General features: G+C 39.7%; 1 protein-coding gene across 2 annotated transcripts in view; it reads left to right on the top strand.

The window, feature by feature from the left end:
- The window catches only part of Vav3 (vav guanine nucleotide exchange factor 3), a 314,833-nt gene that overhangs the window by 215,211 nt on the left and 73,842 nt on the right, over positions 1-25,780 (top strand). For both annotated transcript variants that reach the window (XM_041655077.1, XM_041655076.1), the window contains exon 19: positions 579-624. In XM_041655077.1, coding sequence (XP_041511011.1) covers positions 579-624 — 46 coding nt within the window. The remainder of the gene's footprint in view (positions 1-578; positions 625-25,780) is intronic.

Raw genomic sequence — 25,780 nt, 5'->3', positions numbered from 1 at the left:
TTTCATAGTGTGCAGTTTTCCTTAGGAATACCTTTTCTATAGTAATTGATTTTGTACTTCATGAGCTGCATGTATTTTTTTAAGTATTAAGATACATCTCATCTGTAATTGAGACACATTTATTAATTAAGCATTTTATGCAGCCAGGGCTTTGGATCTTTGGTTTGGGACTATGTGGCTTCTTCAGCCACTGGTCTGTCACTGCCCAGAAATACTTGAGTTAGAATTTGTACAGATCAGCTTAAGACTGTGTTATCACATTTCTTCATTGGGATCTGTGGTGTTAGTCTTCCTAGTTTCTGTAATCCTATGATTTTAAGAAATATTGGTCAGGATACATAAATTAGGCAAACAAAGGTGTTTCCGTTTGTGACAATGACTTACAACGTCATGAGATTCTCATTGAAAACTTATCAGGGGAATTATATTAAATTATAAATACAAACATTAAAATCACATTTTGTTCACGTTTAGCCATGTTTTAAGTTGAATCTAAGGTGACATTGATTGCAAGAGCATCAGAGCTATAATGATCGTGTGCCATAGTACCAACATGTCTTTGTGTCGTTTCCACACAGAAACGGACCAATGGACTCCGGCGAGCTCCCAGACAGGTGGACCCAGGTGTGTTTCTCGTCATATATCCTAGGATAACTCCAGTTAAGTGATTATGAACGTATATGGGAATTTCTCGGGGAGTCGGCTGCACGGAGGGCCTTTGTTCCCACAGCTTGGTCTATGCCTTGTGACCAGGAGGTGAAGCCCTTAAGTGCAAATCATTCCCAGGTGACTAACCCCCAGCCCTTTCCACAGTCAGCAGGTGAGCTGGTTCTTTGCTTGCTGAGCAGCCTCAGGGTGCCTGCATAATGCTAACATACCCAGCACCCTCCCCATTCTCCTAAATCAGGTAAGAAAACCAAGCAGCTCAGGGCCACTTAGTGTGGTCTGAGAGGGCAAGGGAGAGCACGCCACTGCCACTTACTTCCCCACTTGGGGAAGTTTTCTTATTCTCTACCTGTATGGTTTTAAAATCAGGAATATGGTTGTCAGGACGGTGAACAAGTGTCCTCTGGAGACCGCTGACTCAGCTGAAGAAAACAATATTTTTTCCTATCATTGTAGTTTGCCCCTATCATTATCTTAGTATAATTATTTTTTTTATCCATTAAGAAATGCCTTCCACAGTTTAATCTCTGACCCTTTTTGTTCTGTGCATGATCCCATCCTTGGAGGTGTAAAAGGTATCCACAGATAAAGCATCCAACTATATGAATTTGACTCCAGCCCCGTCAAGTGGACTGTGAAATGCAGAGTTACCTTGCTGGGAAATAATCTGGATTTCTGTTTGGCTTTGTGTTCCCAGCAGCAGCACTGTTCATCTAGCTGTAAAGCTGCTTTTCCAAAGCCTAACATCTTTTAACTGAAGCCACACCCAGGCTGGCCCTGCCGGTTTATGAGATGGCAGAGATTATGGAAGCCCTGTTGCCTCTGGCTAGAAATTGCCTCATTTACATCTGGAGATGGGTTTAACTCTTTTAACTACAAAGCAAAGTTGATGTCATTTAAAAACACAGGGTTCTGCTTTCCTTTCTAATAGTTCTGACTTTCTGGAGCCAAGATCCTTCCCAGGGGTCTATGGGGTGCCATTTAGAAGAGTCTTCATTAGTTATATTTATTTAGTAGGACTGTACGGGTGTATAAGCGATGTGGTTTGTTTGTTTGTCTGTATGAGTTGTATTTCTAGTTCAGGAAATAATCTGGCCTTTAAAAGTGTTATTTTGAAATTTCTTTTTCACCTCTGTGCATTTTTATTTAGTCTGTTTCCTCCAAGAGAAATGCATTTATTTATAGTGTCGGAAGATGCACATTTAACTCTTCACAATTTGCTTCACAACCAGTTTTCTGCAATCTCTTAAAGGAAAATATAGTGAGTTTTCAGATTCTAAATGCAGCCAAGTAGATCGGTAACAAAATAAATTCATACCGCTCTATCCTACAGCACTTTATGAAGAATAAATTTACAAATATGCAAGAAGTACGTCTGTAGATTTTAGAATATTCTCCTGTAGCTATGATATGCGCGTGTGAGTATATTTCTCATCCTTCACATTTCCGTGAAGAAGCGGATAGGTGATGATCTTGTGTTTGGAGTTGCAGTGAGGTTTTACACTTCCTCCCTTAGCCACTCCTGGATTTAGGTCTGAGGTCCTCTTAGTCTTGATTGCCTTTGTATCTCTGCCTCATTCTGCTGACCTGCAGGCATCATTTGCTCAGAATGAGCCCGGGTTTGACAACTGCCTTGTCATCAACGGGTGTAACTGTCATCCGACAGATTTTCACAATTCTTGGGAGATGTTTCTCCAAGACATTTAAAGAGATATCCATGCAACTGAGGCAGAATGAACACAGAGCTTCCTAGGAGGATTGGTTGCCATTTGTTTTTTATTTTGCTGTGAGGATTTCTTTGACCACCCTATCCCCATTTCTAACTAATCCAATTAACTTCTCCAAGTTCTAATATGCTGATTGCTTTCAAGAATCCCATAAAAAAGTGTATTGTAGAAAAACAAACTATTTGTGGGTCCCAAATGTCCCTACTTCACCAGGATCAGATTTCAGAGCCATGTGCAAAACTAAATCACACATAGGCCTTTTGTATTGGAAAGGTCTTCAATACATAGTTATGAGGACAGAAGACCTAATTAATGTTCATTACACAAACTGAGGGATGACTATGTATTTTTTCTTAGGTGTTGACTCTCTTGATTTTTATTTTTATCTATTTTTTAAACATTTTGGACACAATATATCATTTCCCTCTCATCCCATTCCTCCCTCCAACCTCTCCCAAGTCTTCCCACTTCAACTCCTTCCATAACCCCCCAAATGATAGCCTCTTCTTCCCAATTATTATTGTTACACTACTTTTACAATTATTATTGTTAAACCAGAGTTAGTTTTTGTTCTTTGTGTGCATATGGTTTCAGGGCTGATCACTTTCTGTTGGACAACCAATTTGGGGGCTCATCCCTGGGACAGGCTAACTCCCCCTCTCTCAGCAGTCATACGTTACCTATAGTTCCTTATCAAGGAGGTGATCCCATAAGTTCTCCCCCCTTCCTACTTAGTATTTCTATTGATATCTCCACTGTTCAGATCTTGATTATGCAGCTATTTCTATGAGAAACTGATTCCCAATAAACATCCCACTGTAATGGCTTATGATCTTTGTGCCCTATCTTTTAAGCTGGTTGCTGAGCTGTAGAGGCAAGAGCTGTGACATAGATATATCCATTGGGACGGGGTTCCCGTGATCCATTGATGTCTGCATTGTGTCCAGTTGTGGTTTTATGTGATGGTCTGCTGCAAAAAGCAGCTTCTTGGACAAAAGCTGTTAGCTACACTTAACTGTGGGTGTAAGGATAAGATTTAGAATGCAGTTAAGAATTATTCTGGTCTAGCAAAGGAGCTCTAGTAGATTCTAGTCTAAGATCCATGCCCTCGCTAGCCTCAGGAAGTTAGCTAAGTTTCTAGTACTAGGCATGGTGTTCCTCCTGTTAGTGGGCTGTATTCCAACTAGACAGCAGTTGGCTACCACTACCTTCTGAGTGCCACGCATTTCATCTTCATGGAGATCTTGCCTTGCTGGTTCCTGTTGTGGTTTCATAGGTTGTTGTGGTTTCATGGATATGACAGCTGGGTGGGACTGTTAATTGCTTCTCTCCTTTGGCGTCTTCCCAGTATTTTCTGGTAGCATGGAAGCTAGGCCACAGGAAGGAGGCTTTCAAGTTACATCCAGCTTAAACAGTCTGAGTCCTGTGTTCTTAGTGTGCCCTGTTTTCAGCAATAGGGGTTTACCTTCAAGTTCTGAGAGGCAACCAAGCCATTGTTTTGGGAGTCATGTGGAGTACCCTGACTAACCATTAATTCTAAAGGAGATTTTTTATGCCTGGTACTGGGTTTTTGTTAATCTGTGGTTCTTGTGGGGGAAGATTGTTAATCCTAGTGTCATAGCTTCCTTTAAGATGTGTGCATGTGTGTGCATATGTGTGTGTGTCTATGTGTACACTTATTCGTGCTGTATACGATTTTAGGTATGTATGAAGTATACAAATCATTAAGGCTTTATCAAGGAACCTTGGTGGCATTTGTCCCTTTTCCCTCCTTCTCCTTCTGTACGGAACTCCCTCTCACTTTCCCGTTTGGAACCCCCCCTTCCCACTTCCCCTTTCTCAAAATCGTGTCACCTGTATCCTGTCTCTTACTGTTTGAATTTTACCTGTGGCCATAGTACATACCATGTCATGGTCTAGACCAGGCTGGCCTTGAACTCACAGAGATCCATCTGCCTCTACCTCCCGAGTGCTGGGATTAAAGGCATGTACCACCACAGCCTGGCTACACAGTACTTTTGGATGGATGTGCTTCATAAACTGTACATACTCATTGGTAGCAATAAGTATGCTGATTAATTTGTTCTACAGCAAGATATTTAATATTGGACACTTTGCCAAGTGGAGAATCAATAGTTGCAAGTTAAATCTTTGAAAACAGGTGAAATTGTATATTGAATTTGTATTGAGAATGAATACTGGGACATCCAGAGCTACATAATGAGACCCCATTTTGAAAAAAAAAAAAGCAAGCAAAAGCTGCTTAATTGTCATAATTTTATACTTCCCTTTATTTCCTGTTTGTTAAACAACTTTTATAGTCTTTTGATTATCTTTACTAAAAGATACAACAAAGAGGGATGGTTGAGAGGATTTGTTTTGGATATAATTGTTAGAAGTTTTGATTTTAATAAAGGGAGTGAAAACTCTAGTTGAAAAATGGGTTGTGGGGTTTTTTTTCTTTTGTGGGTTTCTAGCACAACCCCCAAACCATGAGAGCTATAGGCTTGTGCTGCGGCTTGTCAGGACACTCAGAACATTCTACTAGTAACTATACCTAATGTTCAGATACCATGTTCCTGATGGTTTTACTGTGTTTCCTTGTTCTGTACCGGGCTAAGAATCTTTTAAATCATTTTTTAACCCTAATTGCTTTTATAAATATAATATTATGTCAGATGCAAATCCTGGTAGCTCATTTGAATCATTTATATATAGCAAGGTGTTCTCATCAGTTTGTACCTCTCTTCCTGAGACAGATGTTGGTATCAGGGACAACAACACTTGTAACAGACAGATCAATTATTTCAGGAACACGGAGGTGCTGGGCCTTTTTCAAGAACATGAGATCATAAGTCTCAAGTTAATCCAAGCACTGCTGTAATATTTTTCACCTCAAGTGGCACTCAAGGTCAAAGTTGCCAATTAAATTTTAATACTTAGATTTAAAAATTTCCTTCTATCTAAGTATTGCAGACTCAAGATTGATTTCTGTTTGCATGAAGTATATCTGGGTTTTCTCATCGAGTTCATATTTTTAGACTTTTGTAAAATCATATTATATTCATGGAACTCATAACCTCCTGTATGATGTAAGTCCACCATCATCAACTTTAAAAAATTCAGATTTTTATTCTTTGTTGTGCTGACTAAAGATTAGATGGAGAGGATGGGAAATGCTTCCTCTCTTCTGAGCTTAATCTGCTTATGTGTACTGTTATAACCGTGCCTAATAAATGATCAGATAATGGCTAAGTGGATAAATCCTTTCTGAGAGTAAAGGCTTGTGTGTTCATTGTTGCCTTCTCGATTATAGACGTGATACCCATGTCTTGGAAAAGCTGCAGTCTTAGACCCTTAGGAGTTGTCTTAACCATTTCTTAGCAGATGCATCTTAGGCAATGGTCAGGTTCTCTCCTCCAGATGAGTGGGACTGATATTCTTGCTCCCCTTGTCCTTATGTGAAGACGGGATCCAAGTAATCTGTCATCATCAACCTCATGCCTTATGTGGCATTAAACATAGGCAAGTTGTGATTATAAAAACAACATTGTCCTTCTCGATAATATTTATATTCTAGGTAGCAAAGGAATAGATAAAAACACCAGGTTTCAGTTGCTTAAATGCCTATGTATATACATTAGTTGTAAGGAAATTTAGCATTTAACTATTCTACATACAGAACCTTTGGACGATGGTATAACATAGTATCTTAGCAAATAGTCTTACAAACATAAGAAAATATTTTTAATTACATAGTACGTGCAAATAAGCTAAATGAATTAGAAAAGATAAGAAACTGTGGGCTCAGATTACTGTTAAACTGATTTATGTGTAGTTGCTTTGCATTTATGTAAATAAACATTTTGTTATGTTGGCTTATGGTATTAAATTGGAATTTAATATGGTTCTTTGTGGGGCTTTAATTTCAAAGGATTGCATTCCAAATCTAAATAGAATTGCTGACTTCCTTTACATTTAATTTTACACAGAGCAACTTATCCAATAGAGAAATCTTATATTTTAGTTTCGGAGTAGAAAACAGTGATGAGAAAAAAAAAAAAGGAAAAGAAAAAACCCAACAGCTCATTATTTTTAAAATCACGGCTCTAAAAGCTTATTTTAAAAATGACCCCTTTCTTTTAAGTGACGGAAACATGTACCTTCTTGGCGGTTTTTGTCAGTGAGCCTTTGTCTGCAAACAACAAGAGACAAATTCCATAGATTGTCATATTTCCGTATTAATCAGTCATTCCTGCTTCTGTCTTTTCTGTCAGCCCTAAAATCATTTTCCATCAAATCTGTAAATCCTATCCTAAATGTTGGGAGCCTAATTGTGAAGGTGCAGATCTATATTTTACATTGAGAGCAAATAAACTTGAACAGACAAAATGGGGCAAGGAGAACCCGGTGATTAAGATTCATTGCAGAGGAATGAGAAATCCAAGCTGTGAAGGAAGCTGGAGAGTGTGCTCTGGTTTCTAAAACAGCTGATTTTCCTCCAAGCTTCTATTAAACTCTGAACAATAAGACTAGTTTTGCACTGAGGCAGTTGATCCCCTTGCAGTTATTTTTCGGGACTACCTTTCTAATTCTCCTTGCCAGGATAACAGATTTCTGAAATGAACATCACAGCACCTGGCTCACATCTCTTTCAGTTTGAGGATTTATTTCTCCTTTTTAAAGCTCATTCTGAGTTCACAAAGGACCATGACTGCTTTCTGGCAGGTCTGTACAAGCCTTGCCAAGCCGGTCTTTCATGCAGCACGGGTAGCTTTAGAATAGGAACAAAGGGGAAGTGAATATTCATAGGTATACATGGGGGGGGGTCCTTTTAGATGGCAAAGAGTAGCAGTAATGTGATTATAGAGATAACAAAATATTTGTGCTATAATCTACAGAATCTGCTTAAGGGTCACCTACAAACTTGTAACATAACCTTCCTGATAATATTATCTTTAGAAGATAAAGTATATGGGTATTAAATGTTTAGAGAAGCATCCCAAAAAGGAAGTCATAATCATAGTGAGCTACTTTGAACATTTATCATTGCTAAAATGTTCTCTACCTTGAAGATGAGCTATGACCCATCTCTGTATCTGTGGCCATGATAGTTAACTTCTGCTCCATATAAGAAGACAAACTATGTGCCGTGCAATACTAGATAAAAATAGAAATTTCAGAAATTTGTTATAGGCCAACCACTTCTGAGAGCCAGATAATCTCATTTCAGAGCTGTGGTCCCAACTGTTAGATGAAAGAAACCAATTGGATCAAAACTTATTACTCTTCAATAACAGTATTTGGTGTAATATCTAACTGATCCTAGGAGAGAAGCCATTGACAAATTAGTTTATGGCTATATTATTATCACAGTTCTATTTACAAATAGGTTTATCCCATTAACTGGATCATGGGAGTACAGTTTGTAAAATTTCGGTCAAAATAGCATATTAGTAGTTATTTTTCAATATCATCAAATTGATTTTTTTTTAAATTTGAACGAAAAGAAAAGTTTACATTAGGTTCTCAACATTTGTTTTTATAGATCATTTTTTCCTTTGGGGGCCCAATACATTTTTTTATCTGTGTGGCTAAAATTAATATTATAGGGACAATTCCTTGCTTTTATCAGCATGTATTTTATTTTTTTATTTATATTTGCTGGAAGAAAGAGAACTAAAACATGACATACTTGATAGTAGTACTGTTCATCCTATGAAGAGCTGCCCAAGTCTATGGTATAGATTTATGAATGGGACAGTTGACAGTCCGTAGCTTCTTGTAGGTTCTTCTGAAGTAAATAAGGAGGTGCATAACCTGAAATAGGAGGCAGAGAAGACCAATAAACTCTGATCCCAAATGGTCGCTTTAGTTGGCAACAAAGCCAAGAGAGAAGCAGTTTTCTTGTCTTATGGTTTCATGGTTGCTTTTCTATCTGTGTCCTTGCTTGTGAAATGTTAAGTTTGAATTCTCCTATGAACACAGATACTGGACTTTTAGAAGGCAATAGTTCTTTGTTCCACTCTTGCCTACTCAGTGTTAGTACAGTTTGGTCCATTTGATTAGAAAACAGCAAACAGAATCCAAAAATATCATATTCCATGGGAACGAATGGGAAAAAGGTGCCTAAGTGCTGGAAGGGTCAGGAAGGAAAACCATGGGCTACATTTATTATTTATTAGTATTACATTTAGGCCATAGCATGCAGCTGCGACAGAAAGCAAATAATAAGGAAAAGCAAGGACAGAGCATAATTTAGTCTCTATGAATCAGTGTGTGTGTGTGTGTCTGTCTGTCTCTCTCTCTCTGTGTCTGTGTGTGTGAGAGAGAGTCTACCGTAGATTGCCACATGACTTTTCCCAAAGACCTTTCGTGTTATTTAACTTACTCTCCTTTACCTTGACCTACCCTCCCTCATCTGAACTTAACCCTTTCCATTCCATTATTCCTTCCATTTGAACTTATGTCAGAATTTTCAGAGCCTGTGGTTTATACTGAGGGCTCTGCATTGGCAAAGGTCAGCAAGGATTCATAATCTTGGGAGAGTTTACATATATTTATCACCTCTAAAATAGAGATAAGTAGCAACTGTTTTTTTTTTTTTTGTGTGTGTGTGTCTCAGTGAAGGTCAAATTGATTGCTAGATGAAGCACTTTCCCGTGGTGTCAGTACCTAATGCTTTGGAAGTGATGACTGTCACTAATGCATCTATACACCTGCCCTGGCTCCATACAGGTGTGTAACAGGTTGTCCTAAATAACAGCTTATAGTTTCTATGACTCTGTCACCTGAGCATGGTTGAACTCGGGTTTCTCTGCGTCAGGTTTGCTCCCAAAGCCTCATTTAGCATGTAGGGTAATGTCATCTGGAGACTCTGTTGGGGAGGGGTCCATTTTCAGACTCAGGTATCCGGAACCAACACTCCCTTTAGATGATGGAACTGAAGGCCCCGATACCTACCACACATAGCCAGGCGCTGCTCCCAATTCTTTGCTGTGAGAATTTTCTTATATGGATGTTTACTTCATACTTCACCAGAGCATGTCAGCCAAGAAGGCAGTAGAGTATCCTAGCACTTAAAGCCTTACAGGACCCAATCATGGGAGGGAAGCCAGATCCTGGATTCTTGAGTTTAAGTGGCTTACCTAGAATCATGCCATATATAGTGGGCGCTAAACTTACTCATCCTGTTTGAGCCTAAAGTACCTCTAAAAGACCTGTGAACCCTACTGCCTTTGACCAAGGGAAGCGTATTTTCCAAAGACTTAACAGCACAGGGCAGGGAAAATTAGTAGTGGGATCGGCTCTGTTTTGCAGAGTTCATTAGTGGCTGCTGCTACGAAGCAGATTCATGGCTAATTTTTTTTTTATTTTATGCATTGTTAATTTTGAAAATGTTAATCTCACATTGCTACAGTATTTCAATTAATTTGGACGATTAAAACTTAGCACCAGTAGAATCCTTCGCGAAAGATAAGGCAGCTAATTAGAGGCGCCGAAACAAACAACTGGTAGACCCTGGCTCCGAAACAAACTGGGTGGCTGCCTCTGGCACAGCTCGCGCTGCTTGTTCCAACAGTTTGGAAGTAGGAAGGGTGATTTCTGGCAGGCTACGTATTAAAGTGGAATTTTTTTAAAAAAAAGGTATTAAGGCATTAACTGTTTAATATATAATTGAAAATATGATACGGTTCTGAAAACGGCTTCATGTTCATTTCGTTGTGATATCTTGTGAGTAAACCATAGCAGGGACAGAAACGCAACAGGTGTTCATTGTTCAGGTATGAGTTAAAGGTGTGAGGTAAACTTTGAAAAATAATTGGCTTTCTTTAATAAGCTAAACTTTTACATCCAGAAGTTTATTATGAAAGTTTCAGAAAACATGAGGGAAATTTTCTAAGAAGCTCCCTGAAGAAATACGTGGAAACCACTCACTTAAGTGACCTTCCCCCCTGCAGCTTTTACTCATGCTTCTTTTCTTTGTGTAGAATAACATGTTTGCAAACTGTTGTAGCTAGTGTTTTTATTGCTGCAAAGAGACACCATGACCACGGCAACTCTTATAAAGAAAACACTAAGTTTGGATGGGTCACTTGCAGTTTCAGAGATTCAGTCCATTATCTTGACCAGGACCATAGCGGCGTGCAGGCAGATGTAGCGCTTGAGCAGCTGAGAGTCCTACAGTTTGCAGGTACCAGGAAGCCTACTGACTGTCACACTGAGGGAAGCTTGAGAAAAAAGAGACCTCAGAGCCTGGCCGCCTGTCCCCACAGTGACACACATCCTCCAACAAGGCCATACCACCTAATAGTGCCACTCCCTCTGGGGGCCGCTTTCTTTCAATCCACCACACAAAATGTCTGTAGTTTTCGAGGTTTGGTATTCTGATTTTAATCACTGTTTCCTGAACATATTTGTTGAACCATTTGCCAAGTAGGCAGGCTTGGGGGAAAGTTTATGATGGTATTCTGTGTTGGTAAATCTATTGTAAGTTCAAAATATAATGAAGTACAAAATGCACTTAATGGACCAGCATCATAGTTTTCTAACCCACTGTACTATCTCATCTTTGTGTGTGTGGGGGGGGGGCAGAGACAGAGAGAGAGAAAGAGAGGGAGGGAGGGAGGGAAAGGGAGAAGGAGGGAGGGAGGGAGGGAGGGAGGAAGGGAGGGAGTGAGGGAGTGAGGGGAGAGAGAGAGAGACAGAGGGAGAGAGAAAGAGAGGGAGGGAGGGAATGGGAGAAAGAGGGAGGGAGGGAGGGAGGGAGGAAAGGAGGGAGGGAGGGAGGGAGGAGAGAGACAGAGAGAGAGACAGAGAGAGAGAGAGAGAGAGAGAGAGAGAGATCGAGAGATCCAGAGATCTGCCTGTCTGTTATGCTGGGGACCAAGCTCGGGCCTTACACATAGCAGGCAGGTACCCTTCTTGCAGTGTCAATTGTTTATCCTCATGAATCCTCTGATTAGAACCGACTGGAACTGTGTCCTGCTGTTGCCTCCCTGCGAATGAAGAGAATGTTGTACTGTTTTTGACTAGAATGGGAAGATATAAAAGTTTCAAGTGTGATTTCTATTGAATGCATTACTTTAGTACTACCAAAAATTCCAACGTCCAGGCCACCTTAGGTTGAGGACCACCTGCAGTTACCAAGTACCAGTTAGTTCAAATATAAACTTCATTTTAGGTAAGATATTGCTTTTAAATTTTTACTGGATACTTATAGTATTCTTAATTTTGAATTACCTGCTTGTTCTTTACCTAATTTTATTTCCAAAATTTACTGTTTTCCAAAGATCTGTAAGAAAAATATATAAACACTTTTTTCTTTTTTTTATTGGATTTTTTTAAAAGTACTAATCTAAGTTCCATTCTTTAAAAAGTGTTTGGATAATTTTCTAGCATATTTGTTTCTATATAGGTTTTAAATTTGCAGGTCATCAAAGATTTTAAGATTTTGTTTCCATTTTATGCTTTTAGGTTTAAAGATTTTAATACATTCCTAAGTGTATCTAATATGGACATCGCAATTTTAAGTCTTTGTAATAATATTTATCTGTTTATTTTCAGTTAAGTAATAACTTTCTTGCTTTAACTTTTTAACATTTTAGGTAAAAACTGTTATTCTCTGATAAGCTCTAAAGTACAAATCAAAATGTTTTCAATGATTTTGAACTGTTTATACATTTTAGCGGTCTTTTTCATATGTTTAAAATCTACATTTTGTACTGTGTAGTTTTGCATTTATTATACTCATGGCTTGCTTAGACCATGTTATTGTGTACAAAATATGTTGCAATATATGCTCTGTGGAACTGGAAAGATAATAACTTTTTATATGAATATCAACGGTCTATATTGAGACAATCAGATTTTCTTGTTTCTAAAATATGAAAAAAACCTAAGATTACATTTCTCATGTCTTCTTTTGATGTAGGAAGAAAATGATATATGTCTGTCCCCTTCCATTCAGAGGGACTCTTCCCCTTGTTCTCTTTGGGTGTGAAAGCTGACATCTTCCTTAATATTCTATGTCATTCTCATGTTCATTTTCTCAGCTGCTGTCAAGATCAAGACTAGACCGACGACCTTAGAAGATCTTTAGTGTTAGTAACTCTTGTGCAGTTCTCAGTTTCTGCTTAGCATGAAGCCTGTGGTAGATATTTCCCAATCGCGAGTCGTGTGGAAGTGTGTGCTTCAGGGCTCCAGTTGGGAAAGCTTGTGCAGCAGTCCCGGCTCATTGTACCTTTGCTTTCTGTTGTTCTTGCGGCCCACAGCCAACTGCAGACAGCTCCACAGCATGGAGAATTTCAGAAATAATCAGTTTATGGCCTTTATAATTACACACCGTTCTGATTAACATGATGGAAGCCCCCATTGTCCACCCTGCCAGGACAAGAATAAATTGTATCCATACTGTAAATCCCACCTCTCAGTTACTCATTCAGTAACTGTCTTGTGTACCTTATACCGGATGGCCCCAGGGCTCTAGAGTTATGTAAAACTCTATGTAGTTATGTAAAAGCAGATTCAGTGGAGAACAGATTAATAGCAGTCCTGGTGACAGTGTGAATGGCTATGTAGGCAAAAGTGTGGCACCTGTGACCTTAATCATCACTGGAAGTTCTGAAGCTCTCCATTGTTGTTAACCCATCTTACGTTTAAAAAACACTTTCCTGGGGGAGGCTGGTAGGACCTCGCTGGGACAGTACCTCTGGTGTCCTGCCTGGTGCATTGCTTTTTCTTTGAGAAAACACAGGTTACTTGCAGGTCCCTGCTGTTTTCAGTGACCCAGTCAGGACAGCTTGATGCCTTCAGCTGAAGACAGAAACTTCCTTCCCGGAACTAAGAATGACTCTTGCTGCTTGTGTAGTCTAAGCTTCCGTGGGAAGTTAAGAAGTTGCGAGTGTCCACACACATTTCTCCACCGCCACCTGCATCTCTCACCCCTGAAAAAGAAACTAGCCATTTCCCAAACTGGAATGCGGCGCTTCAGGGATCCCATATTTAAATAAGATTTACATCTTTCATTTAAATTCAGGCAATATCCAAGAACAAATCTGGCCAATGGTTTCCAGAAAACGAAATGGCAGCACCTTCTTGGAATCTCAAACTGTTCAAGGATATGTCTTTTTTTTTTTTTTTTTTTTTCAGCCTAGCAAAACAGGAAGAAAGTGGAAAACATATGGACTCAGGTTGAGCACACGATGTATTTTCAGCTTGAATTGGCACTTCCCTCCTATTTGTAGTGCGTCTTAAAATTAATTATGGTGAAGCGTTTAGATTTAAGAGAGGAAAATTTTGCTATCTGGGACTAAATCAACATTTGTGGCATCTCATTAATCACTGCCTTATGTAACTGCTTTCCTACCTGAGAGAAGCTACTGAGATGAGAGAAGTTTATAATATCAATGCCAAGTACAGATCTTGCCTCTCCAAAAGGAGTTCATTAATCATCATCGAAGCACAAGAAAGAAACATACTTCACGATTCCTGCCAATTTCTTAAGTAATGTTTCTTAAAAGGAAAAAAAAAGCATCATTTTTTAAAGTCTCATCTGAAAAGGTTTTAATTTGACTGTTAATGTATGGTGTTATGTAAATTTAAACTGTTCTGAGAATTCCTGTACAGAGTGCACAGCAAGCAATAACGTGTATTGAGTAAGAGTTTGGGCTCCTAGCTGACAGCAAGTCGGTTCAGTTTCTTGGCCCTGTTGCTTCCTGCCCTGCCTGTGTGGTCATGATGCAGTCTGCGTACTTCAAAAGAAATGCTTGGCACCAGATGATGGGCCAGGAGCCTCAGTACCCTGACCTGCAGCAAACAGTAAAGACTTAAAGTTTGAAAGTCTGTTTCAAGCCAACCATCTGTGTAATTATTAGGGCCCTCTGTGTAACTCTTTAATAAGCTTTGGCTTTCTCATCTGTAGAATAGTATGGACATATCTGCTTTGCTTATGCCATAAGGTTAGTGATTATGCAAGCGAGGCAACGCTTTGGTCCACAGAAAATGGACTCCAACCATGACATATAGAGGCATGCAATGAAATAAAAAGTTAGAAACCTGGAAGTGGTGGCGCACACCTTTAATCCCAGTGCTTGGGAGGCAGAGGCAGGAAGATTATCTGTGAGTTCGAGGCCAGCCAGAGCTACACAAAAAGGAACCCTGTTTTGAAAACCATAAATAAATAAATAAATAGTTTGATAGATAAATATAAAAATATGAAGAGCGAACTTTCGAAGTATTTTGTTGTTGCTTCGTTTTTTGTTTTTGTTTTGAGAAGTGGGACTCCTACATAGTTTAGGCTGGAGTAGCAGGCTTGAACCTTTAGATGCTCTCCTTTCTGCATTCTAGGGCGGCAGACCGCGCCCCTCTCTGGTATCTTTATTTTGTTATGTATTTTGAACTCTCAGTAGTAGCGTTACTTGAATGCTCATAGAAATCAGTCAAACCCTGTGGTTACCTGTCATCTATGCAGGGGTTCCCCCACCTCATTTACTGGAGGATTTAACATTTTGTTACAACTATATATTTGCATCTTTTTGTTTGTTTATTTTCTAATTTACAAAACTGTTTACAATTTAGAAAAATGCAAGGGAAGCAGCGAATCATCAACAGATGGAAGGAATAACAGTATTAAAAATGGAAAAGAACTCATACTGACCTCATGTTAGAAAAGAGATGCATCAATTTTAATAGCGTAAAACTTTTTTTTTTTTGATAAAACCTGGCGTAGAAATCAAAGGGGCTCCGATCTCTTTGTTTATGATGGTCAGCAGCCAGGTATTCATGTGGTGAAATGGATTCCTGGAGGAAGTTCCTGGAACTCCTGAAAGTGAGTTGTTTTGTTCTTGTCAGATAGCGTTCTCTTTCTTGTTTCTTTCTTTCTCTTTTTAATTCTTTAGTCTCTGCTATTAGAAACATCACAAAGAGACAGAGGCCAAGACCTTATAAGGATATGGTTGAGGATGCAGCCTGAAGCTTCAAAATAGCCTGAGCAATTCTTTCTGCAGCACCTCCTCCCAGCTCCCCAAGCAGTCAGGGATAAAGAGGAGGTCTTTTTTGATGCCTAGGGAGGTTCATTTTAATTATCAAAATAGCTTAGAAAAGGAGATGGGGAAGAGAAGGCTTGGAGGAAGTTTCTGTCAGGGGGAATAGAACCAAAGAGCAGGCAGGGATCTTTCTTTCTTCAGTTTTTAAAGACTACTGGTTTAGCAAGTTTGTCTTTTCCCCTGCATTTTTTTGACCTTCTTATCAGCTCTGGACTTTCTCCCTGTGGGATTTTCTCTGTGTAGTCTGCACAGACTTCTTCACAGATCCTGACTCCCCCACACCCTTGTTGCGAAAGAGTAGATGAGCATTAACACGCTGGATAAGTAGCCTGGGAACTTTTGCAGGAAGCCTCAGTGACAGGACACTGGCAGCTCAAACCCCACTGAACATTGAACACGTGTTACTTTGGATGATAGATTACACCTTAATTAGAAATTCTTGCTGAATCATGCAGATTCTTCTAAAATTTTGCCTCTTCCTTGGCAAGCTCTTTAGACACTCATACCTGGGTCCTCTTTATGGGATCCTCTTGCTGCACTGTGGCGAGCGTTGACAATTCACTAGCCCCTTTTTTTTGCACACTTTATTGAACACAACCACTGTAAGTTATTATACGGATAATAGGAATAGTCTGTAGGTCCATGCATAACTATGCATGGTGTTGGTGACATAACTATGGACCGAGTTTGAACGTGACTATATAATGCACTATATGCTTACACCACTTTCATTTCTCACGATAAATGAGCGAGCTATGCTGATAATTGAAAGCTTGTCCACATTCAATAGAAGTGGTAAACATAATTTCCATATAAGCCATACAATCCTACCCGTATCGGCTAAATAACTTCTAGACTCTAGACCCAGTACAATGTAGATTTTATATGGTAGCACTTTTATTGTATTTTGGTAGAATACCAGCGAGGAAAAAAGCCCGCGCATGTTCAATTGAGATGCAGCATTTTCTCCTGAATGTTTTGAATATGTTACAGGTAGAATCCATGAATGCAAAACAGAGTTACAGAGGGATCACTATGTATGTTTTCCTCTACTCAGATAAAGTATTCAGTATTTTAAACTAATTTAGGAGTCTAGGGAGGGATTACTCACGACATAAGTATACTTTATCAAGCGATTCTTCTTTTATCCAGACTAGCCAGAGCTGTGAATGCTGCAGGCTTTTAGGTCATGAAGGATGTCCACTAAGAGGGACCAAGAAAAATACCCATGTTGAAGTTGCAGAGAAAAAAAAAAACAGCCCTAGTTGCAAAAGGCTAAGGCTTTGAAGTTAGGATCTCTGGGGAGAAGCAGCCCATGGTACCATATATGGGTCTAGATCCCAGAGGATAAAGGGCAGCTGAAGCTGACTGGAACCTGAGAGGGTTTCCTCTGCATGGCTTCCATTGGCAAGGTGGGGCAAGTAGGTGCAGTCAGTGCTCTGAAGCTTCTGCCTACTTTGACTCTTCAGCTCCAAATAAGGTAAGAGTTTATGCCACAGCATCCAGACCTTTCCTTAGTGTGCCTTGGCTGTGGTTTAAAATTCAATACTAAAATTGTTGGGGAATTTTAGCAAATGACCCTGAACAAGTTGAGCAGGGCTGCTCTTTGTTCTTGCTATGCACGCTCTCTGTGATATTTTTCCATGTGCGTAGAAAGGAGGGTTTGTGGCACATCTGTGCCATTGAAAATAATTGACGTAAACTGACTGTATCTCTGTCTTGTGGTTTATTATTGGTAGTATAGTATTACCTTTATAGTAATTAAATTATAATATTGGTAGTGCATAGTCCTAACAGAAACAGCACCAGACAAGTCATCCCCACTCAATTGTAGCAGTATTCTTTATAATAAATGTAGTCATATTAGTTTTAGGAAAAATCTTAGCTTATATCCTGGGCAGATGTAGAATCCTTGTTGATTATACTCCCTGTATCATCGTCCTATTATGGGAGGATGCTCTTACATCCTTCACACATCATAAAGTGTGCGTGAAGCCCACTTTATCTATAAGTAGTTTTGCTGGGCATGGTGGGATATGCCTGCCACACTAGCTAGAGAGAGGCACAGTCTGGAGGGTTTGAGGTCAGCCTGGGCCACATAGCATGAGAACAGATTTCAAAAGTCACAAAGAAGAGAAGGAAGAGGGAGAAGGACAAAGAAGGAGAAAGACTTTGAAAATGGAAAAATGATTTAGAGTTACCAACATAAGGCTCAGCATTTCTCTCTTTGTGGTCCATCCCACTTCCTTCAGTCCACACTGCATTCAACTGGAGTGATGTTAGCATCCACCCATCAAACCTGCTGTATAGGGATTAAGGAGAGAAGGGTTTGTAGAGCCTTAGCAGCAAGCCTGGACCTCAGTGGGTTCTTGCTGAGGAAGGCTTCTCGCAGTCATTACACCCATCTTCAGAATCCTGGGTTAAGGCAGCTGTGAAAGGCAAGCTGAAACCTGTAAGGTAGGGCCACATTAGTTCCAGACTCTCAGGTTAGTGGACATGCTTTGGTCTTGCTTATTCTGATTTTAAGGGTCTAGTTCTGTTAGCAGCTAGCCAACACTCCCAGCTCTCTGCTTCCTTGTATCTCACTTACAATGCTGTTTTGGAAACTTAATTTTGCACAGATTTCAGAGCAGACTTACCTACCTAGGTTTGAATCCATTTCCTGCCCTTCCCCTGCTCAGTTAATTTACCTAGGTCACATATGCCTCTGTGCCTTAATATGTCTTCTCCATCAAAGGAATATCATAGTAAGACCCGCTTTCTGGGATTTCCATTACATTCAAAAGACGAGGCTCCTAGAGCAGGGTCTGGCAATGGTAAGCACATGTTAGCTGGTATATTTAATGAGAAATAGTTTGTTTTTCCTTGATAATGATAAATGTGTGTATGACATGTAAATCAATAGGATATTTCAAATGTTACTGTAGATGAATATTTAAAGAGTTAAAAAAAATACTGGTCAGTTAGTGAAGGATTTTCAAGGAGGGCAGGGAGCCAGGTCCAGTGCCTATTGCCTGTCTCAGAAGCAAGGGTACTTCTGTATAGTAAGACATTCACCAGGAGTTAGTAGGTTTCAGTTCCTATGTTTAGAAGTCCATGAAATAAAGACACATCTTAATTGCATACATCAGTCTAACTCTGCCTTGAATATTTACCCCTTTCTTTTTAAGATGATGTCTCAAGTGTAGGAAAGAGTGGTCTCTGCCTAGGAAGGTCTCAGGATTGAAGTCCCAGCGTGCCAGGCACCTGGGAAGCCATCACGTGGATTCCACAGAGCAGAAAGTAATCCCTGAGCTGACACTCATACACCTCAGTCACCTTCTCCATCCAGGCCCCTGCCTTACTCCTTTGTTCTCTAGAAGGCTGCCTCTCATCTTTCTCTCCTCTGAAACACCCAGCAACTTCTTTTGTAACTCAGTAATTACAGAGGGCAAAAGGAGTCAGTGGCTTCTGCAAGCCTTTGCTCTCTATCCTGCAGTGCTCCCCAAGGCAAAAGAAGCAGAGCCCTCAACCACCTGCTTCTAAGAAGGAGAGGGGGAGGACCCAGTAGAACATGAATCAGGGAATATTTGAGAAAATGGCCTTGATGCCAAAGATAAAAGTTCCTAATGACTGTGGAAATAGTGGTACAACAGGTTTCAGCTGCCCATGGTGGCTCCTTCACAGTGGAAGGCCCCCGTCCCTTCCGAAAAGGTAGATACAGTTGTGATATTCTCCAAGGTCCCTGCTTTTGAGAAATAAGACTCTTGCTTTGTTCCCCTTGAGAACAAGCACTTTAGCAGCTCTGACTATTGTATCAGTGTTGGTCTACGAGAAATAGGGTCTGCTCTCAGCAGAAAGGGCCACCTGCCGGCAGGGGTCCTGAGTCTAGTTTGGACCCCACTCTCAATCTCATCGTATAACCATCAGAGCATCGATTTGAAAAAAGTGAATTTGGGAGCTGTGGTTAATGAGATACACATGTTACCTCTGCTACAGGGCTGACTGCCTCTTCTAGGAATCATGCTTGTTGTTTATCTTCTGAACAAAGTGTCAGCACCAGTTGCCAGGGCGGGTGGGTGCAGTGAGAAAAGTCTGCCCACTAGTGGGGACAAATGCTTTATCTGTGACGTTGTGGCGACTTTATAGCCCAAAGTCATAAGAACAGTCATATTAACTTTAGTAAAGTTGGCTTTCTTGTTTTAAATAAGAAAATGCATCTCTTATTTCCTCATCTGGCATGGACCACTTCCCATCTCAATTTTGTTCCAACCCTCCTCCTCCTACACCACTAGTATTTATAAACGATTATTCAGTTTATTGGCTATTATAGCAATCTCAGCTCATCCAAACCTAAATTCCTTTATTGCCTCCTCCAGGTCATTGGAAGAAGAATTGCCAAGGTGGAGAGGGTACACCTCTCTCGTTCACACCCATAAAGTGGGAGTCAGACCCCTTCTCCTGATTTGGAATATATGACTGAGACCCTCACTTCTTTCTCTCTCTTGTTTGTTTGCTCATCTCAGATTCTGCAGCAACAGACCTCTAATGACTTTTCACGTGTGCTGAATTCTTGCCACCGTGTCTTAGCTCATGATTTATTTATTTATTTATTTTTATTTATTTATGGCCGAAATAATCTTACTAGACATCAATATCTGGTTAACTCCTATTTATCTATCACCCATCTACCTAAACTCAGCTTTAGTGTTCCCATATTCCCCCCATCCAACACACTCCCTGAGAGGACCATGTACATTTTTTTCCCAGGTCAGAACTTGTTACCATATTTTTAAAAGTGATTTGTATGTGATACTTTCTATAAACTTTCGTACATTATTACCTGGATCTTTGTCCTTCCGTATGTATGCCGTAGTCTCAGGAGCACAGTAGGTGATCAGGAGGTTGACTTTATAAAGTGTAACACGGGGGTGTATTCTGAAAATCATTGAGCCTTCTTGTTAAACTGATACACCATTCTCCTCTACACTTGGAAAGCTATGAAGATGGCTTGATAACAAGACGGACAATTATGTTTTGCTGGTGTTTAACTTTGAGGACGAGCTTATATACATGACCAAAGGCACTGCAATCCTATGCTGATGAGCATCTCCCAACGTTCATATGTTTCAGTGTAAGAGAGAGGGACAAAAGATTCTAAACACAGCAGTACAGAGGACAGCGTGTTTAAAAAATGATATTTTGATAAGTTTTGCAGGATTTTTTAGCTGAAAATAAGTTTTCTTTATCATCCACTGAGAGCCAAATTGGTACAATAGGAGTCACGTTTGGGGTCTTGAATAACAGCTGCAGAGTTTCACTCTCTGTCCTCACTGGTGGCATAGGGAGGAATGTGCTAGCATAGAAAGGCGAGGGGATAAAATGGTCAACAAAGGTAAGAGCTAGCAAACTCTTGGTTTTTCAAATTAGCATTCTTCTGAAGCGCTGACTACAATTTTAAATCACATTGTGTGTGAATCTGCCTAGTATTCTTTCTGGCTTTCATATACTGGATGTAAGAGAATTTTATGAAGCCATATCTGTACTATGCTTGTTTTCAATTCACACCTATCTCAAATTAAGAAGCCCAAAGACACTGTAAGGTATGGAGGGTATAATATGCCCAGTGGTTACTGCATTTGCAGAGATATTTTCAAACCCTTCCAGTAAAGATTGTGCCCATTTATTTTGCTGAGTGACTTGTGAGGGACAACTCAAATATTTGGTTTGGGACAGTGAAGTTCCTGCCTCTTTTTGTTTTTCATTGTGAGTTTCTTTCAATAAACCAAACTTACACCAACCCTTTCAGTCATGAAAAAGGTCATGCATTGAAATTCCCTGTGCCAGCTGGCAATAAGATCACTTACCGCTCTTGCAGAGGACCCGCTCCCAGCATCTCACAATCACCGGTAATTCTGGATCCAAGTGGATCAATTTGCCTTCACAGGAACCTGTGCTCACATGAATATACCATATACACAGGCAATTTAAAATAATAAAATAAATTTTAGACAAAAATAAATTTCATTTGTGTATCTCCAAAGGGCAAAGATGTCTTCAAGTCCTTGGATACCCTTTTTTCAATGAGCATTGCTACCATTGGAGATCTGTAAGGAATCCTGACTGACTGGAACAACAGAGTCTAACCTTACAAAAGAGCTTGTCTAGGTCCCTTGCACAGCTATATTTTTAAGATATACATTCTTTAGCAGGTTTCAAAGGTTGTTAGGTTGATAAGAACTATAGTTCTAAAGTCCTAGGCACCTTCAAGAAGACAAGGATAGCCTTTGAAGGCCAGCCAGACAGCAGCAAATGTGCAAGCTGGAATAGGGGTTCTTCATGGTCCAGAGTCCTCACTCTCTGATTGACACCTGTCCATCTTTCAAGTGCTTTTTAATGCCCATATTTTAAGTAGTAATGGAGTAGACTTAGAAGCTTGTATCTGCATTTCCTTCCTATTACTCTTGCATCCTTTTTCACCCATGAGGCAAGCAGAGGTGCATCTGTTAGCAGTTTTCTCTGAAGCATGGTGTATGGAAAAGCTTTTGTTTGTTTGTTTTGTATTCCTTCTAAGACATCCTATGTAACCTGTACTAGTCAGATGGGGGGCTTCAGGAGCCTTGAGGCCAATGGCCCTGAATCAAATTTTTTCACCTCTTAGTGCTTTTAATCAAATAGAAAAAACGACCATGGGGGCCTCGAAAGCATTGCTCATTGAGAAGCAGCAGCCTGTGGGCTCTGCAGATGGTCCCGTGTATGTGGGCCAGCCCGTAGCATTGTGTCTTCATGTCAGGAAAACACATTTTCCCCTATAAAGTCATTCTGAGAAACTTTAAAATTGAGTAGTAGAAGAATTAAGAAAGTGTTCTTTTGTGTAGTTTTTCTTCTCCTAAATCCCCCTCATGTTTTATATTTAACTCTAAGCTTCTTAGAAATAGTTGTCATATTTCTAATATAAATTTAATCTTTCGGAGAAAGGGGCTGGATGCAGGTTTGTGTTGGGGATATGTGGGAGTACACATTTGTCGACAAGTTCATTTTGCAAAGTGGCTTCTGTGAGAAAAACATACAGCAACTCATTATTTTAAAATGGCAGAGTCTCAGATACAATGCTCTGTGTTTGAAATTTCAGAATCATAAACAATTATTAACGTTAGAAATTAAAATTTCATTTGCTTACAGAGCCATTTTAATATTTGCTTGTGGGCAGGTAATGATTTGAAGATATAAATAATAATTAATCTTTCGGGAGAGAAACAACTTCTCTCAATCAATCCAACATGCTAATTTTATTTTTTGCTGCTATTTATTGTAACTGGTACATAAACATAAAGGCTATACATATAGGCAGAGAAACGTGTTGTCTACATTATATAATGCTTGGTATTTTAAACATATTTCTCTCCCAATATAGTTATACATTTATAACACAAGCTGTTTGGAATTAGCAATGCATTATTTTGTCTGTAGTTACTTTTATCTTCCTAATGCTCAAGTATGATAGTTATAGAATGAAACTATGTTTATAATGATCTTTGTTCTAAGAATTGATAGGCTAAGTCGTGCCTCGTTTGAAATACAGAATTGACAGCATGCTATTTGACAGCTCCTAGAAAAATTGGGGTTACAGTACCAGAGTGGCTAGTACCTCTTCCTATATGGGAAATGAAGAGGAGGTAGAGGAGGGTGCACAGTATGCCTGCCGTAAGAATCTTGTTGGAAGGCAGCATTGTATAGTAAGTTGTCTTAAATGCCAGCAATGGGATCCCTTACACAGGAAACTTGTTAATACTAGTAGGCACCTTGTGTCTCTCATGCAACTCATATTCAGGCTATACTCTCCAGTCACTCTGGCACTGGGAGTCTGACCATGTATTCTCCATAATATCGCAGGGTAGGATCCTGTGGTAGCCTTTAGTTTCTCAGATAGGAAGCACCATTTATTACGCTATTAGAACAGCAAAGACATTGGGAGATTTATTACTTGAGGATCCTTGGCAGGCAGGATAGAAGGCATAATGAGTCAGAGGTGAGCTTCTCCAAACCTGGAGCAGAGATGTTGAGTCAGGCAGATTTCGAGTAGTGGTATATATCATGTAGTGGGTTGTGGTTCATCAGGACGTACGCAAGAGCTGGATGGTTTGTTAAAGGAGAAGGTACGGAAACTCAGCAGGTAAGTTCTTATCTATGTCAACTGGATGAACTATGTGTGTGTGGTATACTCCTAAAAACTGAAGCAAGGGCATCTGAGTTCTACTTCTATATGAAAAAGTTAAATTTGAAATCATAACGATGCCAAAGCTACATAAAATTAAACACACACACACACTCTCACACACATGCACACACAGAGGCCCTATATCATTCTTATATTTATATAATAAGCAAATTAGCTAAGAAATAATACTTAAATTTATTAAAATTGTTTTAAATAATTCAACACTCAATGATAAACAGTGATCCCGCCTTTCATTTATTCAGCAGGCATTCATTGAGAGACTGTTGGGTACCAAACACCATACTCAGGATAAAGACTTGAATAATTTATGTTGTTTGACCTTGGGAAGCTTATAGTCGAGTGGAGATGAAACCGAATTGATGCATAATTTATATTTCATCTCCTAGTTTTTATGGTGCACATCCTGAAGGCTGTGGGGGATTCAGTGGGACAAAGGCATACGCCTTCTTGGAAATGGTGGGGGTTAGCCCCAGTGATGGCACCTCTGAGGGACTGGACGATCAGAGCCACCAACAGGGTCCTGTGCCACGGGAATGAATAATCTGCTCAGTATCCACTGTTTTACGTAATTTTTTTAGGCAACGAATATTTCTTTGGAGAATTTTGTTCACCATCAATGCCAACAAAAATAATGTTTTAAATTAAATAGCCTTTGGTTAGAATGCGTCTTAGTGGTAGATATGAGCAAGGTCCTAGACTCAGTTCCTGGCTTCCAAAGATCCCCAATTTTCCAAAAGAAACAAGTTAACTATACAAGGTTAAAATTTACATCAATAAAGGTCTCATAATTTGACAACATAACTCATTACCATTATGCCATGTGTTGGCACAGACGTTTCTAGGCTTGTATCTACTTTGAAAGTAGAAATGGTGTCTCATTGTGAACCATGTTATAGTTTACACCCTCCCCACCAACAACCTACTTGACATTTCATTTTTTTCTCTTTTTTTATTAAAATTTTTTTTTATTAAAAATGTCTGCCTCCTCCCCGCCTCCCTTTCCCCCTCTCCCCCCACTCCCCATGCCCCACTCCACTCCCCCTCCCTCTCCAGTCCAAAGAGCAGTCAGGGTTCCCTGCCCTGTGGGAAGTCCAAGGTCCTCCCCCAACCATCCAGGTCTAGGAAGGTGAGCATCCAAACAGGCAAGGCTCCCACAAAGCCAGTCCATGCAGTAGGATCAAAACTCAGTGCCATTGTCCTTGGCTTCTCAGCAGCCCTCATTGTCCACCACATTCAGAGAGTCCGGTTTTATCCCATGCATTTTCAGTTCCAGTCCAGCCGGCCTTGATTTCATTTTTATAACAATCTTTTATAACATTATTTTCAAAAGTTTGAGCTTATTGTTGAAACTTTTGTTCTGTGCATACACTCTAGAGTTAACATAGTCAATTCCTTATTGCTGTTAATTTACATGGTTTCTATTTTTCCCTTATGGTAACAACTGCAAATAATAAAAAGAATCCTAGTGATGTCTTACAATTTTATTGTTATTTTATTTAAAGGCAGTATATTTTTATTCTTTTAATACCTTTTTTTTTTTTTTTGGTTTTTCAAGACAGGGTTTCTCTTTAGCTTTGGAGCCTGTCCTGGAACTAGCTCTTGTAGACCAGGCTGGCCTCAAACTCACAGAGATCTGCCTACCTCTGCCTTCTGAGTGCTGGGATTAAAGGCGTGTACCACCACCTCCCAGCTATTATTTTAATACTATTTTAAGGTTGTTTTTCTCGAGAAAAAAGGTTTCATTTATCAGTTAATGGATATCTAAGCTCATTTCATTCCCTACAAGTTGTTAATAGAGCAGCAGTGAACATGACTGAGCAACTAGGTGTGTGGCGGAATGTAGAGCCCTTTGGGCATGGGAGAGCTGGGTCTTTTGATAGATCTCTTTCTAGCTTTCGTAGGAACCTTCAAACTGATTCTCCTAGTGCCTGTGCCCGATGAAGTAAGGGTTTTTCTTTCCCTTTGTTAGTGCAAGCATTTGTTTATCATTTGGTAGTCTGATGGGTGAGATGGACTCTCAAAGTCGTCACAGTGTGCATTTCTCTGATGCCTAATGATTTTAAACATCTTTAACAATGTTATTAGCCATTCTTTTCAGAATACTCTCAGAAGATCTATGACCC

The sequence above is a fragment of the Microtus oregoni genome, unplaced genomic scaffold (genome assembly GCF_018167655.1).
Source record: "Microtus oregoni isolate MIOR12 unplaced genomic scaffold, Mior012 000000F_ref0000247, whole genome shotgun sequence".
Classification (NCBI taxonomy): Eukaryota; Metazoa; Chordata; class Mammalia; order Rodentia; family Cricetidae; genus Microtus; species Microtus oregoni.
Note: the sequence above shows the minus strand (reverse complement) of the source record. Positions and strands in the feature narration are given on the sequence as shown.